The 26,541-nt window shown below is 31.5% G+C and overlaps 2 protein-coding genes across 2 annotated transcripts; both read left to right on the top strand.

The window, feature by feature from the left end:
* The first annotated feature begins 242 nt into the window (after positions 1 to 242).
* Positions 243 to 1,955, top strand: LOC139516028 (uncharacterized). Its single transcript, XM_071305835.1, has one exon. The coding sequence runs from the start codon at positions 343 to 345 to the stop codon at positions 1,375 to 1,377; it is 1,035 nt and encodes a 344-aa protein (XP_071161936.1). The 5' UTR covers positions 243 to 342; the 3' UTR covers positions 1,378 to 1,955.
* A 14,863-nt stretch (positions 1,956 to 16,818) lies between these two features.
* On the top strand, positions 16,819 to 25,075 carry LOC139516027 (tRNA (adenine(58)-N(1))-methyltransferase catalytic subunit TRMT61A-like). The gene is made up of 3 exons (XM_071305833.1): positions 16,819 to 17,197; positions 20,360 to 20,626; positions 24,466 to 25,075. The coding sequence occupies exons 1-3, from the start codon at positions 16,873 to 16,875 to the stop codon at positions 24,960 to 24,962; spliced, it is 1,089 nt and encodes a 362-aa protein (XP_071161934.1). The 5' UTR covers positions 16,819 to 16,872; the 3' UTR covers positions 24,963 to 25,075.
* Positions 25,076 to 26,541: the final 1,466 nt, after the last annotated feature.

Below are 26,541 nucleotides of genomic sequence, written 5' to 3'. Positions count from 1 at the left end.
TTCAAGTAATATATATTGGTAATTTTCTATTTTTAAACATTATAATGTTCGAATGCGGTATGAAATTATTCCCTTTAAAGATGTTTTGTTTCACTTTTTCAACATGTTCTTTTAAAGAAGAAATAATGTGTCAAAACATAACAATTGATATAACTATATAGTTCACCTTTCAAAAATGCATGACGAATGTGTCACAAATTTATAAACTTGCAATATTGGTAAAACTTCAAATCATAATAACACCCGAGCTAATTTTTCAATCTGATTCATAGGATAAGGTATATTTCACAACAGGAAAAATATTATTACCAATTTTCATTTGAACACAGAAATCATTACAAGATGGCAGAGAAAATGAAAGCTCCTAGTGTTGACAGACCAGAATTAGCTAAACATGACAGTGCTATATTAGATTTAGCTTTCGCTATGGACTGTACAGGAAGTATGGGATCTTATATCAAAACAGCCCAGCAAAATATCCGTGAAATAGTTGAGACGATCGTAGCTTCAGAGAAAAGTAACGTGCACTTAGCTTTAGTGGAATACAGAGATCACCCACCACAGGATGCTACATTTGTTACACGAACACACGATTTCACGTCTTCAGTTTCTCAAATGAAAACTTGGTTGGATGCATGTAGTGCACAGGGTGGAGGTGACTGTCCAGAGGCAGTCGCTGATGCTCTCCACGATGTGTCGAAACTCAGTTGGCGAGAGGAAGCCACTAAAATTTGTGTGTTAGTATCTGATGCCCCTCCTCATGGACTGTCACAAAGTGGTGATTCTTTTCCCGAGGGGTGTCCAGCTGGATTAGACCCTATTGATATCACAAGGAAATTGGCTGAAAAGGGAATTACATTATACACTGTTGGCTGTGAACCAGCCATTCTGTCTTATAGGGACTTTTTCATGGCATTGGCTTACATGACAGGTGGTCAGTACACGCCTCTTGGTGGTGCGAAGCTTTTGACAAAAATTATTATTGGAGGAGCTCAAGAAGAAATGTCCCTTCAACAATGGATGGCCGATGTTGACGTAGAGGTTCAAAGTCGTATAGCATCCGGACACGAAATAGACGACGAGGCTATGACTAGAGACTTGCATGCAAAACTTGCTTCTAAAGGTGCAAGATCTAAACAGTTAGTGAGAAACAATGCTGAACTTGCTGGAATTTCATCAAAAGCAAAGGCTATGTCTTCACAGATGGACATGAAATCTGCTAGATCGGTCTTCAAAAGCTCAATGGTTGAAACAGAGCCCGTTATGGATGAAGCAAGATGTTCCGACATGTACGCAGCTATTGAAACCGAGACATCCCACTATCAGGTTAATCGAATGCTACAGAAATCTAAGGCACGTAACTTTTATAAAAAGTGAACATTTACTGAATTTTATTTGTATCTAGTTACAGTTGACGTTTTCTAGATAAACTATATTATAATAACACATGTAAACCATATTTAATGTTATATAAAAATTGACATATTTTGGTAAGCCATTCACATTTTTTATCCAGAAATTTTGAATTTCTCAAAATAAGTTTATTCTATAGTTGAAACAATATATAACAAAACTTAAAGTTGTCAAGCAGTCTCCATATCATAGTTTTCATATTTCTCTCATAGTTGTATATCATAATGCTCTAACTCCTATACTAAGTGTGAATATCGACAGTTCAACAGTTCCACGTCAATCAGCATTTATTTTTTTCAATGTTTTTAAGGAGATTGTTTTCATTGTTGTTAATATTGTTTTTCGTTGTTGCAGGTTGTAGAATCTTAAAATTTAGAAAATTTTCTTGCATTTTGTACGCATGTTGTAATAAATATTTGTCATAGGTCAAACAAAATATGAAAAACATGTATTTGTCATTTTACATGGACCGAACACATTTTAGATTGTAAATGTATACGTATATTGCAATATTGTTCTTATAAAATTGTCATGAAATTGTTTTTATATTGTCCAATTAATCGATTTTGAGTAACTGAGGCCAAACTAAAAAAAAATCTCGGGTTTAGGGATCTCTTGCCTACCCATTTTTTTTTTACATCTCATAATAATTATCTTTCATTGGCCATTTTGACACTAATAGATGACCCCTATATACTAAACAAAAATGAGCAAAATAAAAATAAAATCTTAACTCCCTTATAAAAATAAGGAGACAACTATCCACCAACGTTCAAATAAAGTCACTGTGGATGTAAGTCATTATAGGCGTACGACCTTCACTGACAATGAGAAACCCATAACGTATAGTCGGCTTTAAAAGGCCCCGGTATGAAAATACGAAACAATACAATTATTAATACAAACGGCCTAATCTATAACCAAACAATTTTCGAAATACAAATATGATAGACATGAAACATGCAACGACAACCATTGATTACCCTATTTTACTATAGGGGAAAACCTCTAATTCAAGAACAGATCTCTGATTTCGTTTTCCTCATATGAGCTACGAGCACACAAAATGTCATATATTCTAATATTTATCAGATTGAAACAATATAAAGAAACATGTATTTGTCTGGCATGAAAAACCAAAAGGTCTTCAGTGAATTATGGAATTATTCATTAGGAAAAATTGTAATTAATTTGCAATGTTAGGTTGCAATATAACGAGTTTGCATTGTTTTTTAAACCGACTCACTCACAAGCTATCTCGCGAATAACACTGTCAATAAATGAATGAACATTTGTAAGCAATGAATTAATAAGAGACATTATGCCGATCACAAGCAATTTGGAAATTGAACAGGTGTATTTTTATGCCCGGCCGCTATAGCGGAGGGGGCATTAAGTTTTACCCTTGTCCGTACATCCCAACCTTGATTTCTGTTTTCTAACTTAGATTGCCTGAAACCAAATATTATGAAACTTATACACGTTGCTTATTACCACAAAACACAGACCAAATTTGAATTTTGGTGGCGTTTCTTTAATCGTTCTATATATAGTTATGCCCTGTACGAACGGAAAATAGGCTGAATTTTTAGTTTTCGTTCGCCTTGCTTGAGTTTGCCTCAACCAAATGTTATGAAACTTGAACAAAGCTAACGACCTGACAACACAGATATAGTTTGATTTTGATAGCGTCACGTAATGCCCTTTTATAAATGGAAATTTCTGAAATTTTTCGTTCCTTGTTCAAGTCTTCTTTTAGTTTGCCTAAACACAAGTGTTAAGACACTTATGCACAATGCTTATGACCACAAAACACAGATCAAGCGTGATTTTTTGGTGGCGTCACTTTTACCAAATGGAAAAATTGCTGAATTTTCGTTTCCGATCCTAACTTTAGTTTGCCCCAACCAAATATTATAAAACTTACAGGCGATGCTAATTACCAAAAAACACAAAACAAGTTCGAATTTTGATGGCGTCACTATTATCGTTCTGGAGTTAGAAACAATGCTGGTTTCATTTCACTAGCTTAAGTTTTCTGAACAAATGTTCTGAAACATATACACAATGCTCATTACCACAACATTCAGATTTAGTACACTGTACGCCAAATGTGATGCTCTCTAAAATCTATATGTAGAGAATTCTGACATATTCCCCATTTATATACAAAATTGAATCCTATGTACTTTAAGTCAGTTCTTACAGCAATGCTTTATGCATATTGAGCTAAAAGTTCCGACACGGAAATGGCATACAGAAAAATGCAGTCACACACAAAACATCCGTCAATTTCCGGTGACGTTACAACTTATAGTCCGTAAAAAGTAATTGTAACCATCACGGGTGGTTAATTAAAACTGTCCTGAATCTCCAAGGCATGGATGATCGAATTTGACGTTGACGTTGACGGACGCGTCTATTAAGAACGTTCCTATTGATATTGTTCTAAGTTAGAAAATCCTAATATTACCGATAAAGATCAGATAAGATAAGATATTTCATTGGTTTAAAATCCAAAATTATAGGATTGAAAATGTTGTATGACAAAACTATCAAATTTAGACCTAATGACGTACATGTTAAAACAACTATAGTTCAACGCACGAATAACAATAAGCAAAACCCATACCGTATAGTCAGCTATAAAAAGCAAAGACATGACAAAGTGTAAAACAATTCAAATCGAGAAAAGCGACTGCCTTATTTGTGTACAAAAAAAAAAAAAAAAAGACAAACAAACAAATTTAATAGAAAGCGACCAAACAAATTACATAACAACTGAACATCAAACATCTGACTTGGGACATGAACATAATCACATGCAGATCACATGCAGATTGTGGTGGGGTTAGACATGTTTAAGAATATTGGTATAGCAGTACATCTTATGAACAAACTTTCAGGACCAGTTGAAAAAGACTCGTCTTACATTATCGACACGAACCACGAAATCAACAAACAAAAAGAAAAAAAGGAATCAAGGATACTCTAATTTACTGCAACCTAGTTCACAATATTTTGCAATAACATTCTTTCAAATTTGGATTTAAAACTGTATCATTCAAGTTAAATTCTTTAATCCTATATGTATATACTAATAACTTTACATTACACAGTAATATATAAAGTATATTATAATGGTTGTGTGGAGTTATAAACTAGATTTTATGAATTGTTTAATGGTTTTTCGTCTAATCTAAAACAGCTGGGATGTAACTAGTTCTCCGGCCATCGGGGTGATCTGACACAAACCGCGTCCTTGTGGAATAACTATTCAGTGACAGAATCGTGTGAATGGTTTTACTTATTTAAAACATGCATTTGGGTACTAAACATTATCGTAAAATAACAAACAACTGGTCCAATTTGTTGTTAAGGTTAAATTACTATTTATTGACATTATTCCTATAGCTATGCATTATATTTAAACATAAATTGAAGAATAAGTTGTATAAAAGTTAGCTGTCCTAATCATTGCCGTTTTTATATTAAAAAATACCCTAAAAATTGAATATATGTAAAATGTTGAAGACGATGTGGTATGATTGCCAATGAGACAACTATCCACATAAGACAAAAATGACACAGACATTATAACAACTATAGGTCACCGTACGGCCTTCAACAATGAGCAAAGCCCATACCACATAGCCAGCTATATAAGGCCCCGATAAGACAATGTAAAAAAAATTCAAACGAGAAAACTAACGGCATTATTTTTGTAAAAAAAAATGAACGAAAAACGAATATGTAACACATAAACAAACGACAACCACTGAATTACAGGCTCCTGACTTCGGACAGTCACATACATAAATAATGTGGTGGGGTAAAACATGTTAGCGGGATCCCAACCCTCCCCCTAACCTGGGACAGTGGTATACCAGTACAACATAAGAACGAACTATAAAAATCAGTTGAAAAAGGCTTAACTCATCAGATGGACAAAAATACAAGTGGACGTGGCCCAGTTAAACATCCCGACACAAAAAGACACATGATGAACAAATCTGAGAGTACTCGCAGTTATCTGACAGCTAGTTCAAAGCCACTAACAACTAATAAAAAAATCATGCATCTAAGACTAAACTTTCAATCCATACACATCCAACATCCAATGGATTTAGTGTAAAGACGTCATAAACAGCCAGAGAAAAACATGACCTTGTGCAATGCCAAGTTACAGGTGTCGACAGATTGTAGATCCATGAATATGTATATGCATATAACATACTATAGTAATATTAAGTTAGCTTTTAATTTACTGATAACAAAATCAATATTATACCAATAAAAACAATATTCAATGATCTTATTACAGTGTTGAATAGGTAACCTTTTAGAATAAGTTTATTTAAAGGAGCGACAAGTTTACATGGATCATTTATAAATTTCCGGGCACGGGTTTAAAACAACATTTCCGTAAAAATAAGGATGTGCTATCCCGTTTGAAATAAGTTTTCTACAGGTACAACCAAACTTCAAAACTAAATCTTTATATCTATGGAAAAATTTAGTAAAGGTTTTTAGTAATTTATGGTTACGATATCACTGGTTTAATAATTTACCAGTAATACATAGGTTGCGTTCGTTAAAATCAAAAACGTCACAACAGACACGGGCATAGCGAACAAGTTGTGAAATATAAACACCGTAAGATGGTGCCAAAGGAACATCACCATCTAAAAATGGAAAATCAACAATAGGGAACGAAATATCGATTCTTTTGTCGTAAATTTTAGTGTGGAGTTTCCCGTTTAAAACCGAAATATCTGAATCCAGGAAAGGACAGTTATTACCGAATAAATTTGATTTATTTAAAGTAAGTTCCTTGGGGTAAATTTCAGCAGTATATTGAGAAAATTCTTGATTATTTAACGAAAAAATATCATCAAGGTAACGGTAAGTGTTGTTTAATTTATCAATTAAATGCAATTTCGACGGGTCTTTACTGACTTTAGTCATGAACAGTGATTCGTAACAGTACAAAAACAAGTCTGCTATTAAAGGGGCACAATTAGTGCCCATGGGGATACCAACAACATGTCGATAAACTTTGTTGCCGAAACGTACATAAATATTATCAAGGAGAAAATTAACAGCTTCAATCATCTCATCACACCTCCAGTAAGTATATCTAGCATATTTACCTTTCTCATTAGAGAAGAAGGCGTTAAATGAGTTGCAGCAAATATATCTACATTCAGTTTTACCAAACGACCATTTAATTAAATAGGAGAACTTTTATTTAATAAGATAGTGTGGAAGTGTAGTGTAAAGAGTAGAAAAATCAAAACTATTAACAGAATCAAAAGGACCATCAAAAGCACGTAATTTATCTAAAACATCCAAAGAATTTTATACAATCTAAAAATGGTTTATACCACTATGTTCATATATTTTATTCAAGAGTTTATGATAAGCTCTTAGTAGTTAATGAACTACTTAAGAACACTGAAAGATTTGTTGTAGAACACTTACTAGAGGCCGAGATGAAACGATATTTTTATGGTTTTTTGTGTAGTTTAGGTAGCCAATACATAGTAGGGACCTTCAAATGTTCAGAAGAAGCATTAAGCTTTGATGTGGTTGTGATATGCTTGTTTACTATATGACTCTCTATGGAGCGGATGGACTTGAATGTAGATGAATTTAAAAATTTCATTTTTAAGAACGTCCGTGTAGTATTTACGGCATACCACCACCACATTGTTGGCTGCTTTGTCGGCCGGTACAAACACAAACCGCTTTGAAAGTATTTAAAGTTTATTTAAATTTCTTATTCTGGAAAAAGGTGTATTATGTACTCTATTATTTACTTCTAAATTATTTTCAAAATGTGATATTCTCTTATCTACCACATTCATACATTTATTTAAATAAGAATCAAGAGATTTTTTATCAGATTTTCCCCGTTTACACCATTTTTTACAAAACGAGGAAAGAGCATCTTTGGTGACTTGACGACACTCTTTCCAATCTATTTTAGATGGAGGACGATATTTTGGTCCTTTTTTCAAAAAGTTTTTAACCTCTAGATGTCCTGGACGATATTGAGGTCCCCTGTAATAGTGATAATGCCTATCCTCCGTATACGACCTGAAAACACTTTTATTTGTTAATAAAAAATATAAATTATTGCATTTTTATAAAGTAGCACCACTGACCCCTCAGTAACTCCATGACACAAAAGTATCACCATTGACAACATACTTCAAATTTCACTTTTATTAAGTAATAAACACAAAACAAAGAACATGTGCACTGAGCAAAATAAAAAGAAAAAAAAACCCAATAATTCTAAGGCTAAAAATTCTAAAATTATATAACATAACATCAATAACTAAATATGTCAATATATATATATATAGTGTTACTAAATAGTTTCATTGGTGATACCATGCAGCATACATCATTTTTTTTAAACTTTGTTTATGTAATACATGATAGTATTAAATAAGATTAAATAAGTATTGTATTTCATAAATAATATGATGTTTCGCTTGTTAAACATGAAAGAAACACACAAAAAGCTGATTGTCATTATATATTCAGTGGTGTTACTGAACTGGTCAATGGTGTTATTTTATCAAAGTGGTCTCACCATTGACAGTAACACCAATGATTTACAGTTGAATTTTAAGATTTAATTACATGTACAAAATAAGTGCTCCATTCCCCTATTTTATATGTTGTTCCTGGTGCATGTTTCTGTAATCAATATCTTTTCATAAATCAAAGTTCAGGAAATCTTTCGGAAAATGATTTTTATAAAGGGTACACGATGGACACTATTTTCAATTGCGATATAGCTTTTACTTATTTTTGAAGAAATTTGGTTGTACGATAAAGCAGATCTAAATAAATTTTCTTTAGACCTTGATTCTGTCAGTTGGGATGAACTTTTTTCTGATGTTAAGGATGTTGACGAGATGTGCAATACATTTACTCAAAAACTACTAGACATAGCCAGGCAAAACATCCCAACTCGACATGTTTATATACGAAACAATGACCGACCGTGGTTTGACAATGAATTAAGGAGAGAAATTCGTAGAAGAGACCGATTTCGTAAAAAAGCCTTAAAAACTAAAAAAGATTGTGATATCAATAAATACAAAAAGCAGAGGAACAGAGTAAATAATATGAAAAAAGCTGCAAAAGAAAAATTTGAAAGAAGTTTGGATAATCTTATCTTAAATAACGTGGCTAACCCTAAAACTTATTGGAAAATAATGAAAATGCTTATAAAATCAAATAAAGGTTCTGGTGATTTACCCCCACTTAATAATATTATTCACGATGAAAGCATGGAAGATGTAGTGTACGGAGACGACGAGAAATGTAATCTGCTAAATAAATATTTTAGTCTGATTTCCTCCCTAGAGGAGGAAGGTGTTCCAATACCCGAAATTAAGCCAAGAACAAATATTTTTTTAAAAGATTTAGTAATTGAAATAGATGAAATAGTCGATATAATTAAAATTTAGATCCTAATAAGGCATCTGGTCCAGATGTCATAAGCCATAAAATGCTGAAAATGTGTCCTGAAAAAATAGCAATTCCCTTAAAAATAATATTTAATAAATCCCTACAACAATGTAAATTTCCCACCAGCTGGAAGATTGCTAATGTAATAGCATTTTTTAAAAAGGGAGATAGTTCGTTACCATCTAACTATAGGCCAATATCGCTTATAAGTTGTGTAGGGAAAATAATGGAGCGAGTTGTTTATAAACATGTCTTCAATCACCTACATAGAAATAAGTTAATATATGAATACCAGTCTGGTTTTCTGCCAAAATATTCGACAGTTCATCAGCTTTTAGAAATTTATAATTCTATATTAAATTCATCAGAAAATAAAGAAATTAGCTGTTTTGTTTTTTGTGACTTTTCTAGAGCATTCGATAAAGTTTGGCATAAAGGATTGCTACATAAAATGAAGTCATACGGTGTTGACGGAAATTTATTAAATTGGTTTCAAAGTTACCTAAACAACAGACAACAGCGAGTTGTTATTAAACAATCTTCCTCTGAACTTTGCAGTATTTCAGCTGGTGTCCCACAGGGTTCTGTTTTGGGACCCTGTTATTTATTATCTATATTAATGATATTGCTGAACACTTGATTTCTTTATGTAGATTATTTGCAGATGATACATCTCTGGGCTACTCTAGTCGTGACACGACACAAATACAATCAGTGATCAGTCACGACCTGAGTGAGCTCAGCGATTGGTCTAAGAAATGGCTGATGTCCTTTAATCCAGCAAAAACCGAAAAAATGTTGTTTTCATACATTGAAACTCCAGAAATGAATTTCACTTTCAATGGTAAGAGGATTGAAGTTACAGACTTCCACAAACACTTGGGTGTTACATTTAGTAAAGATGCTAAATGGAACACCCATGTGGAAAATATCATAAAAAATGTATCTAAACATTTAAATGTACTTAGAAAATTAAAGTACATGATAAGTAGGAGCAACTTAGAAAAGCTTTACTTGACTTTAATTAGACCGCTTTTCGAATATGCATGTGAAGTTTGGGATAATATGGGTGTGGGTTATTGTAAAAAATTAGAACAGCTGCAGCTTGAGGCAGCCAGAATTGTAACAGGTCTTCCTATTTTTACAAGTAATAGAATTATTTATGATGAGATTGGTTGGGAAACTCTAGCTGAACGAATAGAAAGAAGGAAGTTACAATTATTCTATAATATTCAACATAATAATGCACCAACCTATCTTTGCAATTCTATTCCACCAACAATCCAAAGTACAGCTGTTTATCCATTACGTAATGGGAATGATATAATATACCCTTTTTGTAGACTTTCATTAACCCAAGAGTCCTTCATACCTTCAACAATATGATTGTGGAATAACCTTAATGTGGTGACACGCAACATTGACTCTTTAGGTAAATTTAAAACCGAACTAAAAAATCTTAAATTGAATTCAAAAGCCCAAGTACCAAAACATTATGACTTTGGCAATCGTAAACTCAATATTATATTGACACAACTTAGGTGCTCAGCTTCTTTTTTGAACTATGATCTTAACAGAGTCAACATTATTTCAGATCCGTCTTGTAGTTGTGGTGCCAAGTTCGAAGATTCACGTCACTTCTTTTTTTATTGTCCTAATTATTCGAATATAAGAACCAAATTATTTAATAATCTACATTGGTTACCAGATAACTCTCTACTAAATTTGAACACCTTAACCTCCGGCGATAAGTCTTTAAGTAATGTTGAAAATGAAAGAATTGTAAAGAATGTATATGAATTTATTAAAGAGTCTAAGAGGTTTCTAATTGTGTAATGTAGAACATAATAAAGTGCAAATACATGCATATTGTGTATTACCACTCACATCATCACACACCATCTTTTCAGAGTTCAAATATGTTATATATATATATACATAATGTATTGTTTGTATGCATGCTTTGTAAATATTCTACTGTTATAAATTGTTATGGGACAAGACTTTATAAGTTTGATTAACTTGTGTCTCATCCCCTTTGCACATTTACGCAAATAAAATATGTTTAAACTAAACTTATTTTTAAGATTTTTCACTAAATTTTCAACATAGATGTTTGTTTTCTTTTGCATAACATGCTTACAGGCTACATTGCTAAGGGAGAAACTATTGTAAATGTTAAAATCTTAAGAAAGATAAATCTTACCCTACCAAATTGTCTTTTGGTTACACCATTGACTTAAAAAATGAAACTTTTCCTTATGGTGAAAATTTGTATTATAAAACCAACATACACCTCCCAAATCATTAAAGTAAAATGGTTTGTATGCATCAAAATTCAATAAATAGTGATAAATTATCATAACAAATGATATGAATAATAGTCATATTTCAGGTCTGAAAGGATTTATGGTAAAAAATAAGTTAATTCTGGCTATATCCAAGGGTTTAAGAAAACATTAAGGATAATTTTATTTACATTTCATATTGTATAATTTTTTGATAATGACCCGCGTATCATAAACTGCCATTATAAGAAATATGTTCACTTGTTATAAAAAAAAAAAAGAAGAAGAAAAGGAATAAAGAAAAAAATAGTCGTTGAATTTTGTTACCATGCCTTAAATCATTATATGGTGAAATTTTAGGTTGTAACTTTGTCATATAGTTAATTTTTTGCATGTCATATTGGGGCGCAGTTGTTCTCACTCTTTCGCATAATTGTCTTGGTTTACATAAAGTAGTAAATAAGATGTTTACGCCAAACAGTGAGTTGCGCAGTTTTAGTAAATGAATCCTCTTTGTGAAGAAGCGTTCAAAGTCTATGACTGAAGATGGAACATATACTAGGACTCTGTTCACACTAGCATTTTTTTTAATCGATCTAATTTGAATCGAACTAAATAAAATCAGTTAGCGTTCACATTATCTCTAATCAAAACGATCTTTATCGGTCTAATCTGAACCAGTGCGTTCACACTACAATTAAAAACGCAATCGATCTGACCTTTTTACCCGTAAAACTGTAAACATTGCGTATAATTAGAACTAATTTATCAAATTAATGTGTTGATACAATGATACACACACTTGAAAGTTATTGTTTCTCTTGAATCACAAGTTTAAATTTTGATACTGGTACATGAATTATTGAAGTTTAATTTCTTGAATTTGAAAATAAAATGTAGCAACGAAGTTACAACATGACGAAATACTGCGGTTCCTCAGTGAAAAGAAAAAAATCAACAAGAAAAAAAATCAACATATATGAAAAGATGACACAGATTTCGCGAAGGAGTAGGGACGGTAAGGGCCGATTTTGGCCTCAAATTTCAGGTCCATCTAACGGAAGTTTTTGGACACTTTTTAAACACTTTTAGTGTCTATTTCAATTGATTCGATTAGTTTATGTGAAAGCTTTTAACTGGTTTATTCATTAAAAATGCTCTGATTCAAGCTAAAATATGAAAAATCTATCAAATATGCCAAAAAACGTCACTTTACAGATGTTTTTTTGTCAAAAATGAAAGTGGCCGCATCCGTGTTCATCCTCAACCTTCATACATATTTTGTATTATCATCAAATACAACTTACATTTCAATATTATGGATGAACACGAATGCGGCCACTTTCATTATAGACAGAAACCGTCCAAAAATTAACCAAAATGGTAAAATTGTGAAGATTTCAGTAATTTAGCATGACTTAATGATGATAGAACGCGATATTTGTGCATTGTATTGTCAAACACAGCTCATATTTATGCAGCAGAAGCAGTTTACTTTCCAAAATATAGCTTAAAGATTACATTTTCACAATTTTCTAAAACTGCTATATTTTGGGGCCAAAACGGGGTCTTACTGAACCTACTCCTTTCTCACGGTGTATATTCATAACGCTTCCTTTCCGATAGAATCGGCGTTCCTGCTTCCTTTCCGAGTCAGAAAACGCGTACTTTCCGATACTGTACACAGAAAAAGATTACAACGATTGAATGGTAGGTGTCCTTTTATGCCAATTTATGCTACGTCGAAGACAACATGTTTTCATTTTGTTTTATAAAACGTGCATGTACACAAAGGTCTGTTAACAGAGAAATATGGGCTAAACAATGAACCAATGATATATAGTTTTGCCGCTATACATGTGCAAACATTATTTTCGATTCAATCGTACTAGTTTAAACCGATCTATGTGTTCACATTTAAAGTAAGATCGGTTTACTTTAGATCGATTCAAACTAAACTATCTCTTTTGGTGTTTTAGTTTAGACCGATTGAAGACCGATTCAAAGCGTTCACATTATCCCTTAAAATTAATCGATTTAAAGTGAACCGATCTAGTTTAAATCGCTCTAAGTGTCCTAGCGTGAACGGGGTCTAGTACTTGGTTTACATTTGCAAACATTTCACATATTTACAAACTTTTTTAAAACCCTTTTAAACTAAAATAAAAAAAAATACCAAAACCACTTAAAACAATTAAGGGGCACTACCTACGAGATAAATAAAAAAATAAAATATTATTTTTTATTCGTTCAATCATTTATAAAAGTGAAATAGTGAAATAATAATTAGCTTTTAGCAGGCATTATGGTTGTTAAAATAAGCGAAGAAACATTTATAATGTATTATTCACCTGCAAGTGAATAATTCAACCTCATTAAATCCGTATTCATGTGAACTTCAATATAACACCTTAGCTAGGGATGGATAATGCACGAATTGTGCGTGTATAGTTACTCAAAGGAAAAGAATGTCAGCATTGAAAGTGAAACAAGGATAAATCATTTGATTGACAAATTCGATTTAAAAAAAAATCATCCTTATATAGGTAAAACAATTATATGGTTAGACTGTTTATTTATATAAAGAAAACTTGGTGGTTTAATTTATAATACAAAATATTTAATCAAATATAAAAGTTCGTGTTTTGAGAACATTTGTTTCAAATAAGCTATTTAAGGGGAGACTATTAAACTCTTTTAGTAAAAAAAAATATATACTGGCTGATAGGGAAATTTTTAATTTTGACTTGTAGCAAGAAAACATTTTTGGTGACACCTTTCTTCTCACTTCTATCTCGTATATTTATTTAAGCACACACACGAATCAGTTTTCATGAACAATCTAACCAAATTTAGGCAATTTCAACGACTCATGATCAGAGCTTGAAAATAGCACGGTGATCCATACTTATTAATATATATTTAATTTAATTAAAGCATAGTAAAATCTTCATTTTGGCAAAGTAAAAGAAAATTCTATCTCAAGAAATACATACTTACATGGCCCGTATGCATAAAACATCTTAACTCAATTATTTCTTAGACTTAGATTTCACTAAGAATTCCCTTAGTTAAGTAAAAATCTTAAGTCGTATGCATAAACTTACTTAAGTCTTCACTTAACTAAGGAATACTTAAATCGGAACCTTTCTCTAATTATCGTATGATAAATTATATATGATTATATTAGCTCATTATCCTAGATTATCTCAGATAAACCAGGGGTGGTGTTCTCGAAGCTATCTTAGGATTAGGACGTGTCCTAAGACCATCTTAGGACAAGTCTTTGTCCTAAGTCGTGTTCTAGAAGCTCTCTTAACTTAGGATATATCGCATTTTTCGTCCTAACTTTAGGACACATAATTAGGTGTCTTCAGACCATCCTAACTTAATAAAGTTTGGAAATTGCTTTTTGATATTTATTTTACGTGAAAATGAACACGAAATGAAACGGGACTTCGGTTTTTACCTCGTATAGAAAGAAATAGTGCATGATTTTAAACTTTGAACTTCGTGTATCACGATACGATGACATTACACATTCAATTATCATTTCAGTTTAAAGTGCAATCCTTTTTTTATATAATTTTATAATCATGATAATTACATTCGAAATCATGCATTTAAATCTTTACATGTAATTATAAAATTCTTGAACAAATTTATTCATTGGTTTCATCATTAATAAATGTTTTATCAAAAAATTAAATTTTGCACTGAGGATAAGTTTAGGACGTCCTAACATAAGATGCGTCTGAGATAGCTTCGAGACACAGCTTAAGAGTGTCCTAAGTCAATCCTAAGTCCATCCTAAAGTTGGTCTTATCTATGACTTGGGACGAATCTTAGGATACTTTCGAGAACACCACCCCAGGATTTTCTCAGATAAACTAGAATTATCTCACTTTTTTACATTTAGCTCAAATAAACCGGGATTATCTCGATTTTCTAAGTTTCAGATAATGCCGGTTTATTTTTTTTATTTTTTTTTTTAGATAAACCGAGTCTAAATTAAAAATGATAGAATTTGTTCATACTTCTGTTTATACTATTGTTCATCATGACTTTTCCAAACTGTAGTAAATATTGATATATGTTCAAAAATATAATAAAAGTATAGGTCACCGCGCATTTTCTCAAGCTACAGGTTGTGACAAAATGGCACATTTATATGGATTATACTTAATAAAACTTCTTTTATGTGATTAAAAGCTAAACTAAATGATAGAATTGTAAAATAGAAAACGAGAAGATGCTTTTAGAAAATGATTTGGAAATATCAAAGAAAAAATTAAGGGTCACCTTACGTGCGTTTTTTCCTCCCGCTAAAATGCAAAATAGCAAAATTCCCTGCATATTCCTTCAGAAAATGCACTATTTCAAAGTTACCTCCACTGAATTGTAAAATAGAAAACGAGAAGATGGCTTTTAGAAAATGCTTTGAAAATATCAATGAAAAGATTTATGGCCACCTTACGTGCGTTTTTTTCCTCCCGCTAAAATGCAAAATAGCAAATTCCCTGTATATTCCTTCAGAAAATGCACTATTTCAAAGTTACCTACACTTAAAATGCTAATTTAAAAACATTAAAAATCAAGCAAAAAATTATCTATCTATGTATGTGTCATTTTGGTATCTTGTGGACAGTTGTCTAATTGGCAATCATACCACACCTTCTTTTTTATATTGTTAAAATATTTTATGATCTTAAAATGCAAATTCATATCAGTTATCTGCATTCCTGCGTCAAATTTTAGACCTTTTATTCTTTGGTTTTTACAATCCAAGATGGCGAAAGACACCCATACCACCTTAAGCTGCATTTGGAGTCGGAATAGTTAACAAACAAGGAAATCATGATATATAAATAAGCTATGATGATCTTTCAGTCGAGATATTTATAACCGATGAGTCACCAATTTTCAGTTATAGGTTTTATGCAAAATTTTAGCTCAATCTGTAACATAGCCCATTTACAGTTTCTCGGCCGTTATCAAGTTTGCAGTATGGGCATACGATACAGTTTAGATCCCATATTGAAATTTTGCATGTATGTTTTTACCTGATTAAAGAGGGTCATTAAATCTGAGAGATATATACACGTGTGTATATATGTCTCTGATTAAATCAAATATGTTATAAAAATATACCATCATGTGCTACTTTTTGAGTAAATTAAGGTTGAAATTAGATATTTCCTCAAATTTCGGATTTGTTGCCGTATTTTTCCTTTCGACAGAAGTACATAACTTTTTTGTTTTAAAAGATAAACACAAGCTTCTTTTTGATAATTTATTTGTAATTTCTGTTTTATATAAATGTTCTATTAGTTTGTACATCTTATTTCTACAAATAACTCATATTTAACAAATGTTCATGAATGTAGAATAAAAAAAGTCATTTTTTGCTGAATATTTATCCAATTTAAAAAAAAAATGCACTATTGTCTTTTTCATGAAAATTGATACATTTAAAATCTCCATACGTAATCAAACCACATGTCATTTTACCATGACCAGATACATATAATACGAATCTGGTTGCGGTTTCGATTGTGGGTACATGGTAATGTGTCAATTTTTTAATTACCGATTGGTTATTAGTTTAACCTAATGTTATTACGTCCCTTAAATCATACTTCCGCTAAAAATAAAAACACGTGAAATTCTACCAAAAATGAGTTTCAAGGAGTATAGAACAAACATTGAGGAAAATGACACTGCCATATTGTATCTTGGGTTTGACAACATGCATGCAATTAAAGTTGTTAAAGGACAGACGTTTCAAACGAAATTTGGAGCTTTAAGATTGTCAAACTTGATAGGGAAACCTTATGGAAGTAGAATACAATGTCCAAAAGGATATTTGTATGTTCTGTACCCTAACCCAGAATTGTGGACCCAGAATTTACCTCACAGAACGCAAATTTTATACTCTACTGATATCAGTTTAGTAACATTACAGTTAGATCTGAAACCAGGATCTGTGGTAGTAGAATCAGGTGATCATACATGGATTTTTAAATGTTTGTGGATAAAAAAAAAACCGTACCTTAAATTGTAAAAAAAAATCTTTAACACTGAAATACATTTAGAAAAAATCTCCCTAGTTATGCAAACAAAACATCAGATAAAAATTTAAGGAAATGGTAACAAAGTCTTTAAGTGATGGTTTTCGTCTCTCTTGCAACATTTGAGACATACATTGTACTCCTTGTGGCTTGTTGTTGATACTTTGATGACAACAGTACTAGCCTAGTGGTAACATTGTTGTTGAAGGCAGGGTAATATGAGGCAGGCATAACCTGTGAATGGGGACGAAGTCTGTATGTATTATTTTCTTAATTCAATTATGAAACCGAAATACCGTACGTAACGTTCCCGATTTTGGTTCTGTTGTTAGGGAATTAGCTGTGACGTTCTTTAAGTTATGACGTCATATTCGATGTAAACAAAAGAAACGCTTTCATCAGGTAACGTAACGTTTTTTTTCATATCAAACAATTATTAAAATTGAATTTGTATTGAGATTCAATCTTATGTTTTACTAGACTGATAAATATAAAAAAAAAATCAAAGTCTCATGCAAACAAGACAGATTTCTGCGCAAATGCGGGAAAACCGGAACAGGAACTAGATCTGAAAAAAAACGTTAACGATTTTGAGTTCATTAGTACAATGAAAAATTCGGGAAATTTTCCCAGATTTTTTTTTTTTTTTTTTTTTTCATTGATTTTTCTACCGTAATTGGGGACTTCGTCCCCATATAATCTAAAGATATAAAGAAGTTGTAAAATCTAAAATATCCACGACTCATGAGTATTTGTTATATAAAATAAACATGATAAAAGGTGTGAAGTTTTAGATATATAGCTATGTGTCATGGTGTAAGCAATAGAGGTATATGCAAAATGTTATGCTGGTTCACCTCATATATCTTATTCAAAAGCTGTTAGTTTTTTTCTTAACCTCTAAGGCTCTTTTATATCATAATCAGCAAAAGGTAACAGGATAAGTCCTTACAAAAGTCAGAGATATACTAATGAACAGATATATTTTCTATATGGATGCAGGACGTGACGGCCATACTGCCATAGGATGTATCCGCCATACCCCGAAAAGATGAAACAGCCATATAGGACACAAACGGCCATACTTTGTGAAGACGTATCATCCATTTTTTTTAATTTTTTTTTTTATAGATGTTATATATGAAATATTCTGATACTTATAGATGGTTATTATAACTTTTAAATAAACAATACTGTTTTTACATAATTTATCATGTTTAATTTTGTCATATCCTCCGAAAGAAGGTTGTTAATTGCTTATTATAACTTCTTTGATGAACACAAGTATTAATTATGCTTTTGTCAAGAAATTGTAAAAGAAATACAATTCGAGATCACTATAAAAATACAGCACCCTAGCTGAGTTCAAGTGGAGTGCAAACATACATTAGGTAGTGAAATTCTTGTAAAAATACAAGCTGTTTGAGCAGTCTTTTTGATGTACCGACCTTGCTTTATAAAAGTAACCAGAAATGTCGGTGGCACTCAGTCTCTATGGTTCATTTACAATTTTTTTTATCAAATGAAGAAAACTTTTGAGCAATATATTGGGCGCGTGTCTCTGTTTAATGCAAATTTTGAGTATACAAATTTCGGAGGTGTTAATCCTTTAATTAGTTTACGAGATTGCCAATTATCAAACAAATTTACAATTATTAACGTAAAGGTGTATGCTGTATGGTTTATATGTTTGTTGTATATTATTTGTTTATCTGTATGACTGAATTAATAAATAAAATATATTTTGTGTTTCTTATACTATATTGGTATGATTGTCCATAAGCTCAGTCCATAATACCTGGGACTATTATACTAAATCAGTATAATAGTCCAGGTAATACCGTTCCATTTCTCCATCAACAAATGAACAAAAATGGGAACATTTAAATTGTCAACAAACAGTGTTCAACATAATGAACAAAGCAATAAGAACATTCCTGAAACCATCATTTATCATGTTACATGTGTAAGGGTGCACATTCGTAATATATTAGGGGTAGTTTGTTTTGGTGTCCTTGTTATGGAAAATTCTACAGTAGTCTCTGTCTTGGAAAGATGTTCTGCAAAAGGAATGACTGTAAACTATAAGAAAGAAGAAAAATACAGAATTATTAAACTAAATATATGATGATCATGACAAATATAACTCAAATTGCCTTCCGTAGAGTTAACGTGACCTTTACACTGAGTACTGTTTTAAATTTCACCAAGACTGATTTTCTCTACAAATCTTTTGACTTGTAGAAGTCTAGGTAGAAGTAGACTATAAAATCATCACAGATTTGTTTAGAATAATATATTTCTTACAGATATAATAAAAAGATCAGTAACATGTGCTTGTAATTTGTATTTATATATCGTCTGCCATCGAAAGTCAGCATTCCTATAGTTTCAACTTCATATAAAATAAGATGCCTTTATATCACATTACGATAAAAAATAATTCTTCAGAAATTGTTTCTAACTGATAATGAAGAAATAATCAATATACTTACATAATATGGCACCACCAAGATATAAACACGAGTGATGATGATGATAAAGCAAACTTGAGATAACTCTTACAAGAATAAATAAAGGTGAGCAGTAGATCTCTTGTGCAGAAAAAAATACTACAAAATCAAATTCATGTTATTACTATGAATAAATACTTATTTTATTATTATATTATATGTTATAACTTCAATAAAAAAAAATTAAAGTGTGGACGATACGTCTCACAAGATATGGCCGATACGTCCCATGGATGTGGCCGTATGGCCGACACATCCTAGGGCCGTCATGGAAATGTGGCCGTCACGTCTTGAAAGCTTCCATATGTAGGGGAAGCCGGAAGAGCATTTGCAACTCTTTGTTTCTGCTCTATATGCCAATGGCGTACAAGGGCAGTAAGTAAGTAAAGTAAGCATTTTTCAAAATGTTCAGTCATGAAAAGGAACATGATATTATATAAAAATAAGCTGTTGAATGATTGCCAGTAAGACAACTATCCACCAGAGACCAAATGACATAGATGAATGCAATGATTGGTTATAATTACTGTACAGCTTATCATATACCTATTAAAGTAACAAATAAAAATCTTTATTTTAGGAACTGGCAGTGGATCTTTGTCCCATGCCATCATTAGAACAGTGGCACCTGAAGGACATTTATATACATTTGAATTTCATGAACAGAGAGCACAGATAGCTAAAGAAGAGTTTGTGGAACATGGTGTTAGTGATTTTGTAACTGTTACTCATAAAGATGTATGTCAGGATGGATTTGGATTAAATGGTATAGCAGATGCTGTTTTCCTTGACTTACCAAGACCATGGGATGCAATAACTAGTGCTAAGCAAGCTCTCAAAAAAGAAGGTATTTTTTTCATGACAAAAGTCAATAAGTCAATTTAACACCTTACAAAAGTTCTTAGAGGGTGTAATGGGGTGGGGTGGGGAGGGGGGAACTTCATGACAAATCATGGTAAAATTTTGCCAATGGTAATTTTTGGTGCATGACGATAAAATGTACCCTGAATTTTAGACTGTTCAACTGGTCAGAATTTTGAACAAATTATTGAGTCAAAATGTAAAAGTGCAAGGTGATAAAATAAAACATACTTACAATCCTACATGATTTTTGTCCACTTTAATGTTGTGACAAAACCTGCCAAACAGTTTGTATAGATATATTATAATCATTACCATGCTAAAGGTGAACTGTTGGTAATTTGAATTGCTATAAAAATATCTAAACTAAGCTTTCATATATTGTCTTTCGAAAAGCCTTCTATATTCATAAGAATCAAACATTCTGTTTGTAGGAAGTTTCCATGGGGAGATAATAATTTTTTCTTTCAAAAAGTTTTTATTTTAAAGAATAATGTTTTAGGTTATCTCCTATGGAAACTTATCACTAACTTATTGTTATTTCACACATGGCCCAAGACCACAATTAATGACCCCGCTTTTCGTTGTCCACGAATATAGTTCCTTTTAAATAGAGTGTATTTTTCCTTAATTTATTTTCTTTCCCTTCCTCACTCATTTCTTAAATTTTTTGGGGTGGAAATGAAAGAAGAGAGGTGAAATAAATTTTTGGATGTTGTATTTTAACTGATTTTGATATGGAATGAGTGATTAGGCCAAGTGCAAAAAGGTAATATTTACAGTTTTCGGAACATCTCTTGACTTGTCAATAGGGGTATGGATGTGTATTGGCTAAATTTGTAAAAGTGATTGCTTCAATCTTTCTGAATTTTGGATATATATTTGGACTAGGACTATACATTACACACACAAAATATTTGACAAAAGTGCATGGTGCAATTTTTTTAATGATGCAAAAGTTTATAAAGAACTGATAGAGGAATTAATTGTGGTCTGTGGCCTAAGAGGTGCATTTCAGCAAATTTTTAATTTTTACTTTGGCATCTTCTCTGAATGATCTCTTGGTATTAATTTGTCAAACTACATGAGAAGAAATGATTTTCACTTTCATTTGATAGAAATTTTGTGAAAAAGTCACTTTTCAGGTTAAATTCCCAAAATGTAGCTTTTTCACTTTTTTCAATATTTTTTCAAAAACAGCATGCTTAATTTCTCTCTAACAGGTTTTTTCTGATATCTATTTGTGTTTGTGGTATTTATTTCAGTTGTTTAACTTATTTGTGAACTCTGAACACAAAAAAAAAGTAGATAAAAACATAAAAAGAGTGCAAAATGTGCTGTTTTAATAGTCTAAGTCTAACGGTCAGTTTATGCAGCAGGTGAAATGTGAAGTTGTATGCGCTTAAAAGTTGTATTCCTAAACAGATTGCACTGAATCTATATCAAAAACACTTATTACTGGTTGCTTAACCATTTCTGTTTCACAGACTACCTTTACCTTCTTCTGTTGGATAGCTAGTGGCTAAAATATTGGCCTTTTGAGGCTGAAATTTCATTCAGGTTTTAAACAGTAAAGTTAATAAACTTTGCATCAAACCATACTGTCTACATATGTAGTTGAAAGTGACAGTCTTGTTACATCCAGGCTACATGTTTTATCATATCTAAGCACAGATTTAAGCAAAATGAAGCATATCTCCATCTCCCATATCATTTATATGCTTTTTAATATGCAAATGTGGGGAACGGCCTAAATTGACAACCTGTTTTTTTAAGCATGACATTGCTAAAGACCATTTTATCCACATGTGTTATGCTATTTGAAACTTATATTTCCATTAAAAGTACATTTATAACATGTTCAAGTTTTTTTGATAACTTAACAACCATAGAAAATTGTGGTAAGTGAAAAATATTACATTTGATATAAGGCCTCACTTTATTTGAAAACCTCTATTTTTTGGCACAGGCTCATATAAAATTAACTTCTGGCCATTTTTCATAAGTCTGATACATGAAGTATGCTTTCTGTTGCTTTAAATAGATGTTAACTTATACATAGAGACATTAAAAAGTGTTAGTTTAACTTTTGGTATCTTTTGATTTTTAGAAGCTCAAATTTGATAATTGAAATTGTTTTAATTCAACGCCACAATTAAGCACCCAAAGTTCAGATATAAAAAATGCCACATTTTTTTTATTTGGTATCATATGTCTTTGAAACTTTGTAAACTGTTTTATAGTATACTAAGCTTGAATCATGCCAAGTTTTATTAGAATTGGTCAAGTTTTAGGCCACTAATAGGCCCAAGACCACAATTAATGACCCCGCTTTTCGTTGTCCACAAATATAGTTCCTTTTAAATAGAGTGTATTTTTCCTTAATTTATTTTCTTTACCTTCCTCACTCATTTCTTAAATTTTTTGGGGTGGAAATGAAAAAAGAGAGGTGAAATAAATTTTTGGATGTTGTATTTTAACTGATTTTGATATGGAATGAGTGATTAGGCCAAGTGCAAAAAGGTAATATTTACAGTTTTCGGAACATCTCTTGACTTGTCAATAGGGGTATGGATGTGTATTGGCTAAATTTGTAAAAGTGATTGCTTCAATCTTTCTGAATTTTGGATATATATTTGGACTAGGACTAAACATTACACACACAAAATATTTGACAAAAGTGCATGGTGCAATTTTTTTAATGATGCAAAAGGTTATAAAGAAGTGAGAGGAATTAATTGTGGTCTGTGGCCACATATTTTACATTATGGGAGGTAATCCAAATCTATTTAAAAAACACTATTTGATTACCTCCCTTACACTGCTTGTAAATTATGTATTAAAAAATGATGATTGTCTTGAGTTGATTAAATTTATTTTTTTATTGATAAATATTAATTTTAGCCATGACTACAAATGTATGTATGTCAGTTTATATTTTAAAACTTTTATGATGTACATGTATTTAAATGGGTAATTATATTTGGAAACTCCATTAGAAGTTTGAAATGAGATACTGACCATATCTTGAGGGAAATATTTTTTTGGGGAATAAGGGAAAGGGAGGAGATGAAAAAAAGTTGAGGGGGGGGGGGGACAATTTTTCTCATTTCTTGAAATATTTTTTTTAGGGGGAGCATAGTATGTTGCAAAAAAGCAAAAAAACATGGTAATTTGGGGAAAGGGTCAATTTGAAACAGCATAGTGTATTGCACAAAAGCAAAAAATTCAGATCATTTAACCAATTTGAAGTTCTTTGGCTACTGTTATTCTGTGTCAGAAACCTATTATGTGTAAAAAATTTAGTTACAATCATAGTTCAGAATTGTACATGTATCAAGCCTGAATTTTGTGTCCATTTTGGCCCCAACTTTTCAGGGTTGGACATCTGTGGTCGTATCCAGCTGTGCTCAGCAAAGCAATTTGTTCAAACTTATAAAGCAACTCGTTAAAAATCCTAAGGTTTCTTAACTGAAAAATGAGGTGTGTTGTGGTTTTAAATCATTTATTGATTTATGTTTAAAAATAAAATTCATAATTGTTCAAATATTTTAGAGGCAGAATTCTTTACACAAATGGGGCGGAGTTTTATGGAATAACATGAAAATAAATATGTTGTACCATGGCTAAGCTCTGCCTGCTTTCCTTTAGATTCTAGTTGAGTTGCATAGTTAATTATTAAAGTATTTTACAACATCAAATTGAAGATAATATACCAAGGTTTTCCCTCAACACACTTTTTAAGCAAATTATTCATTAAAAGATCAAAAGAAAAAATACAATTTCCGTTACAAAGAATATTGATCAATCATTCTTTTTATTTAGGTGGTAGACTATGTTCCTTTTCTCCATGTATTGAACAAGTACAGAAAACATGTGAATTACTACAGCAACTGGGGTTTGAAGATATAACATCTATGGAATGTTTAGTGAAAAATTATGATGTAAGAACTATTAATCTTCCTATTGCTGATTTAGGTAAAAATAATTCAACTTTATTAAATACATGTACAGCATTAGATGAAAAGAAAGCATGCAAGGAGATTGAAGAAAAGGCAGATTTAGTGAAAATACAGACTGAAACAGAGGACTTAGAAACTAAAGAGAAATTAGAACCAATGGACACAGACTTGAAAGAAAAGTTAACATCAAAAGACAAAGACAAGTCTAACAAAGCAGTTGATAAAAACAAACTAAGAACTGATTTTGATTTGATAGGAAAGAAAGAACAATTTAGCTTCTTTTTTAAGACTGGGGTATTTCCTCAGAATATGCCTGGACATACAGGATATTTGACTTTCTGTACATTATATCCATCATGATGGGGAAAAAATTATTGTTCTACAACATTGTGAGATAGAATCTTTATAATACATTGTACTTTAAATCATTGTTGATAGCATGTAATCATATTTGGTAAAGTGATTTTATAAAAGGTATTTTTTGTTAATTTGAGTAATGAGATATTCAAAAAGCACATGTCCAGCAAACACAGACTATACCATCAAAAGAAAAAAACAGATGAAAAGTTAGATAGAGGTCCCCAAAATACTTCACAAAAAGCTAAAGAATTTAATTCTGGTGATTCAGATGCTACATTTGTTAAACTTTGGTTGATACAGGTTACTTATAGGGTAATGTAGTGTCGATGCTCACTGTTAAAGTTCCTATGGGTATTCATTTGATGTTGATGAATAGGTTTCTCATTGGAATTATGGACTTCTCATATATATATATGTATATTTGGGGGTTTGAGGGAGTGTTGATTATTGTGATCAGATGGATCTGTATTGTGGAAGATCTTATGGTAATTTTTTAGTTGTTTATTTGCTATCTTACTGACATGTACCCCATGCCTTTTCATATTTATCTACAAATGTTTCATGAATACTCCAGATATGAAGAACAAAGTCAGGCCAGGTAAATGTGAAATTACCTGGTTAATCAATAAACAAACTTAATATTTATTCCAATACTACCAAGCAAAATGTGTTATACTTGTTTTTGATTCATTCCTACCCGACTGTCTGTCTGTCTGGTAGAGAAAATTTGTCTCTAGAATCTAATTTTTGGTTGCAGGTCTTTTAATTTAAAAAATAATTAGGTATGGTTGCCAATGAGACAGACGCCTATCATTCACCAAAGTTCAAATGAAGTGGATGTAAGCAATTATAGGCAACTGTATGGCCTTCCACAATGAGTAAAAAACCATACTGTAGTGTATGTATTGCATTCTCAATGAGAAACAAAAACTCCACCAAAATCTAGGTGCACTTAGGTGCTCAAGAACGGTCAAACGTGAAACTGCAGGTTTAATCAGTTGATGAAACTTTAAAACTGAAAAGGCGTCACATAATAGGGGACTAGTTAATATCTTGTTAAACCCATGACATGACCTAATCTTAAATCATTGAAACATTTTATTTCTCTAACCCTACACACAGTTTTAAAAAAAAATACCTTGAATTAACATTCTTATTACCAATCAAAGTACATCAATTCGTAAAATAAATGTTTAAAAGAAAAAAATATAAACTCTACCAAGAAACAATAGAGACATTAAAAATAATATAGAACAAATGCAGCACAGAAAAGCAATATATATGTAGCATATTCAAGATTTCAAGGTCATCATAGAGTTTGTTTGTTATTGCTTTTTATAATCCACATTAGATGCAAAGTTGATATTCAGCAAAATAATTCCAAATTATTGACAATATATTAAGATTGAAGTGGTCCTGAGACTTCTTACATAAGGTAAACCCTCCTTATTTCTAAACTCTTGCAATTGTCAATGTTCTTGAAACTACTTTATAAAAACAGATTTAAGAAGATATATATTTGTTTAGGTGAAAAACCATGCAAATACTTGAAATATGCACAATCATTACACCGGTGGCA

The sequence above is a fragment of the Mytilus edulis genome, chromosome 3 (genome assembly GCF_963676685.1).
Source record: "Mytilus edulis chromosome 3, xbMytEdul2.2, whole genome shotgun sequence".
In the NCBI taxonomy this organism is placed as follows: Eukaryota; Metazoa; Mollusca; class Bivalvia; order Mytilida; family Mytilidae; genus Mytilus; species Mytilus edulis.
Note: the sequence above shows the minus strand (reverse complement) of the source record. Positions and strands in the feature narration are given on the sequence as shown.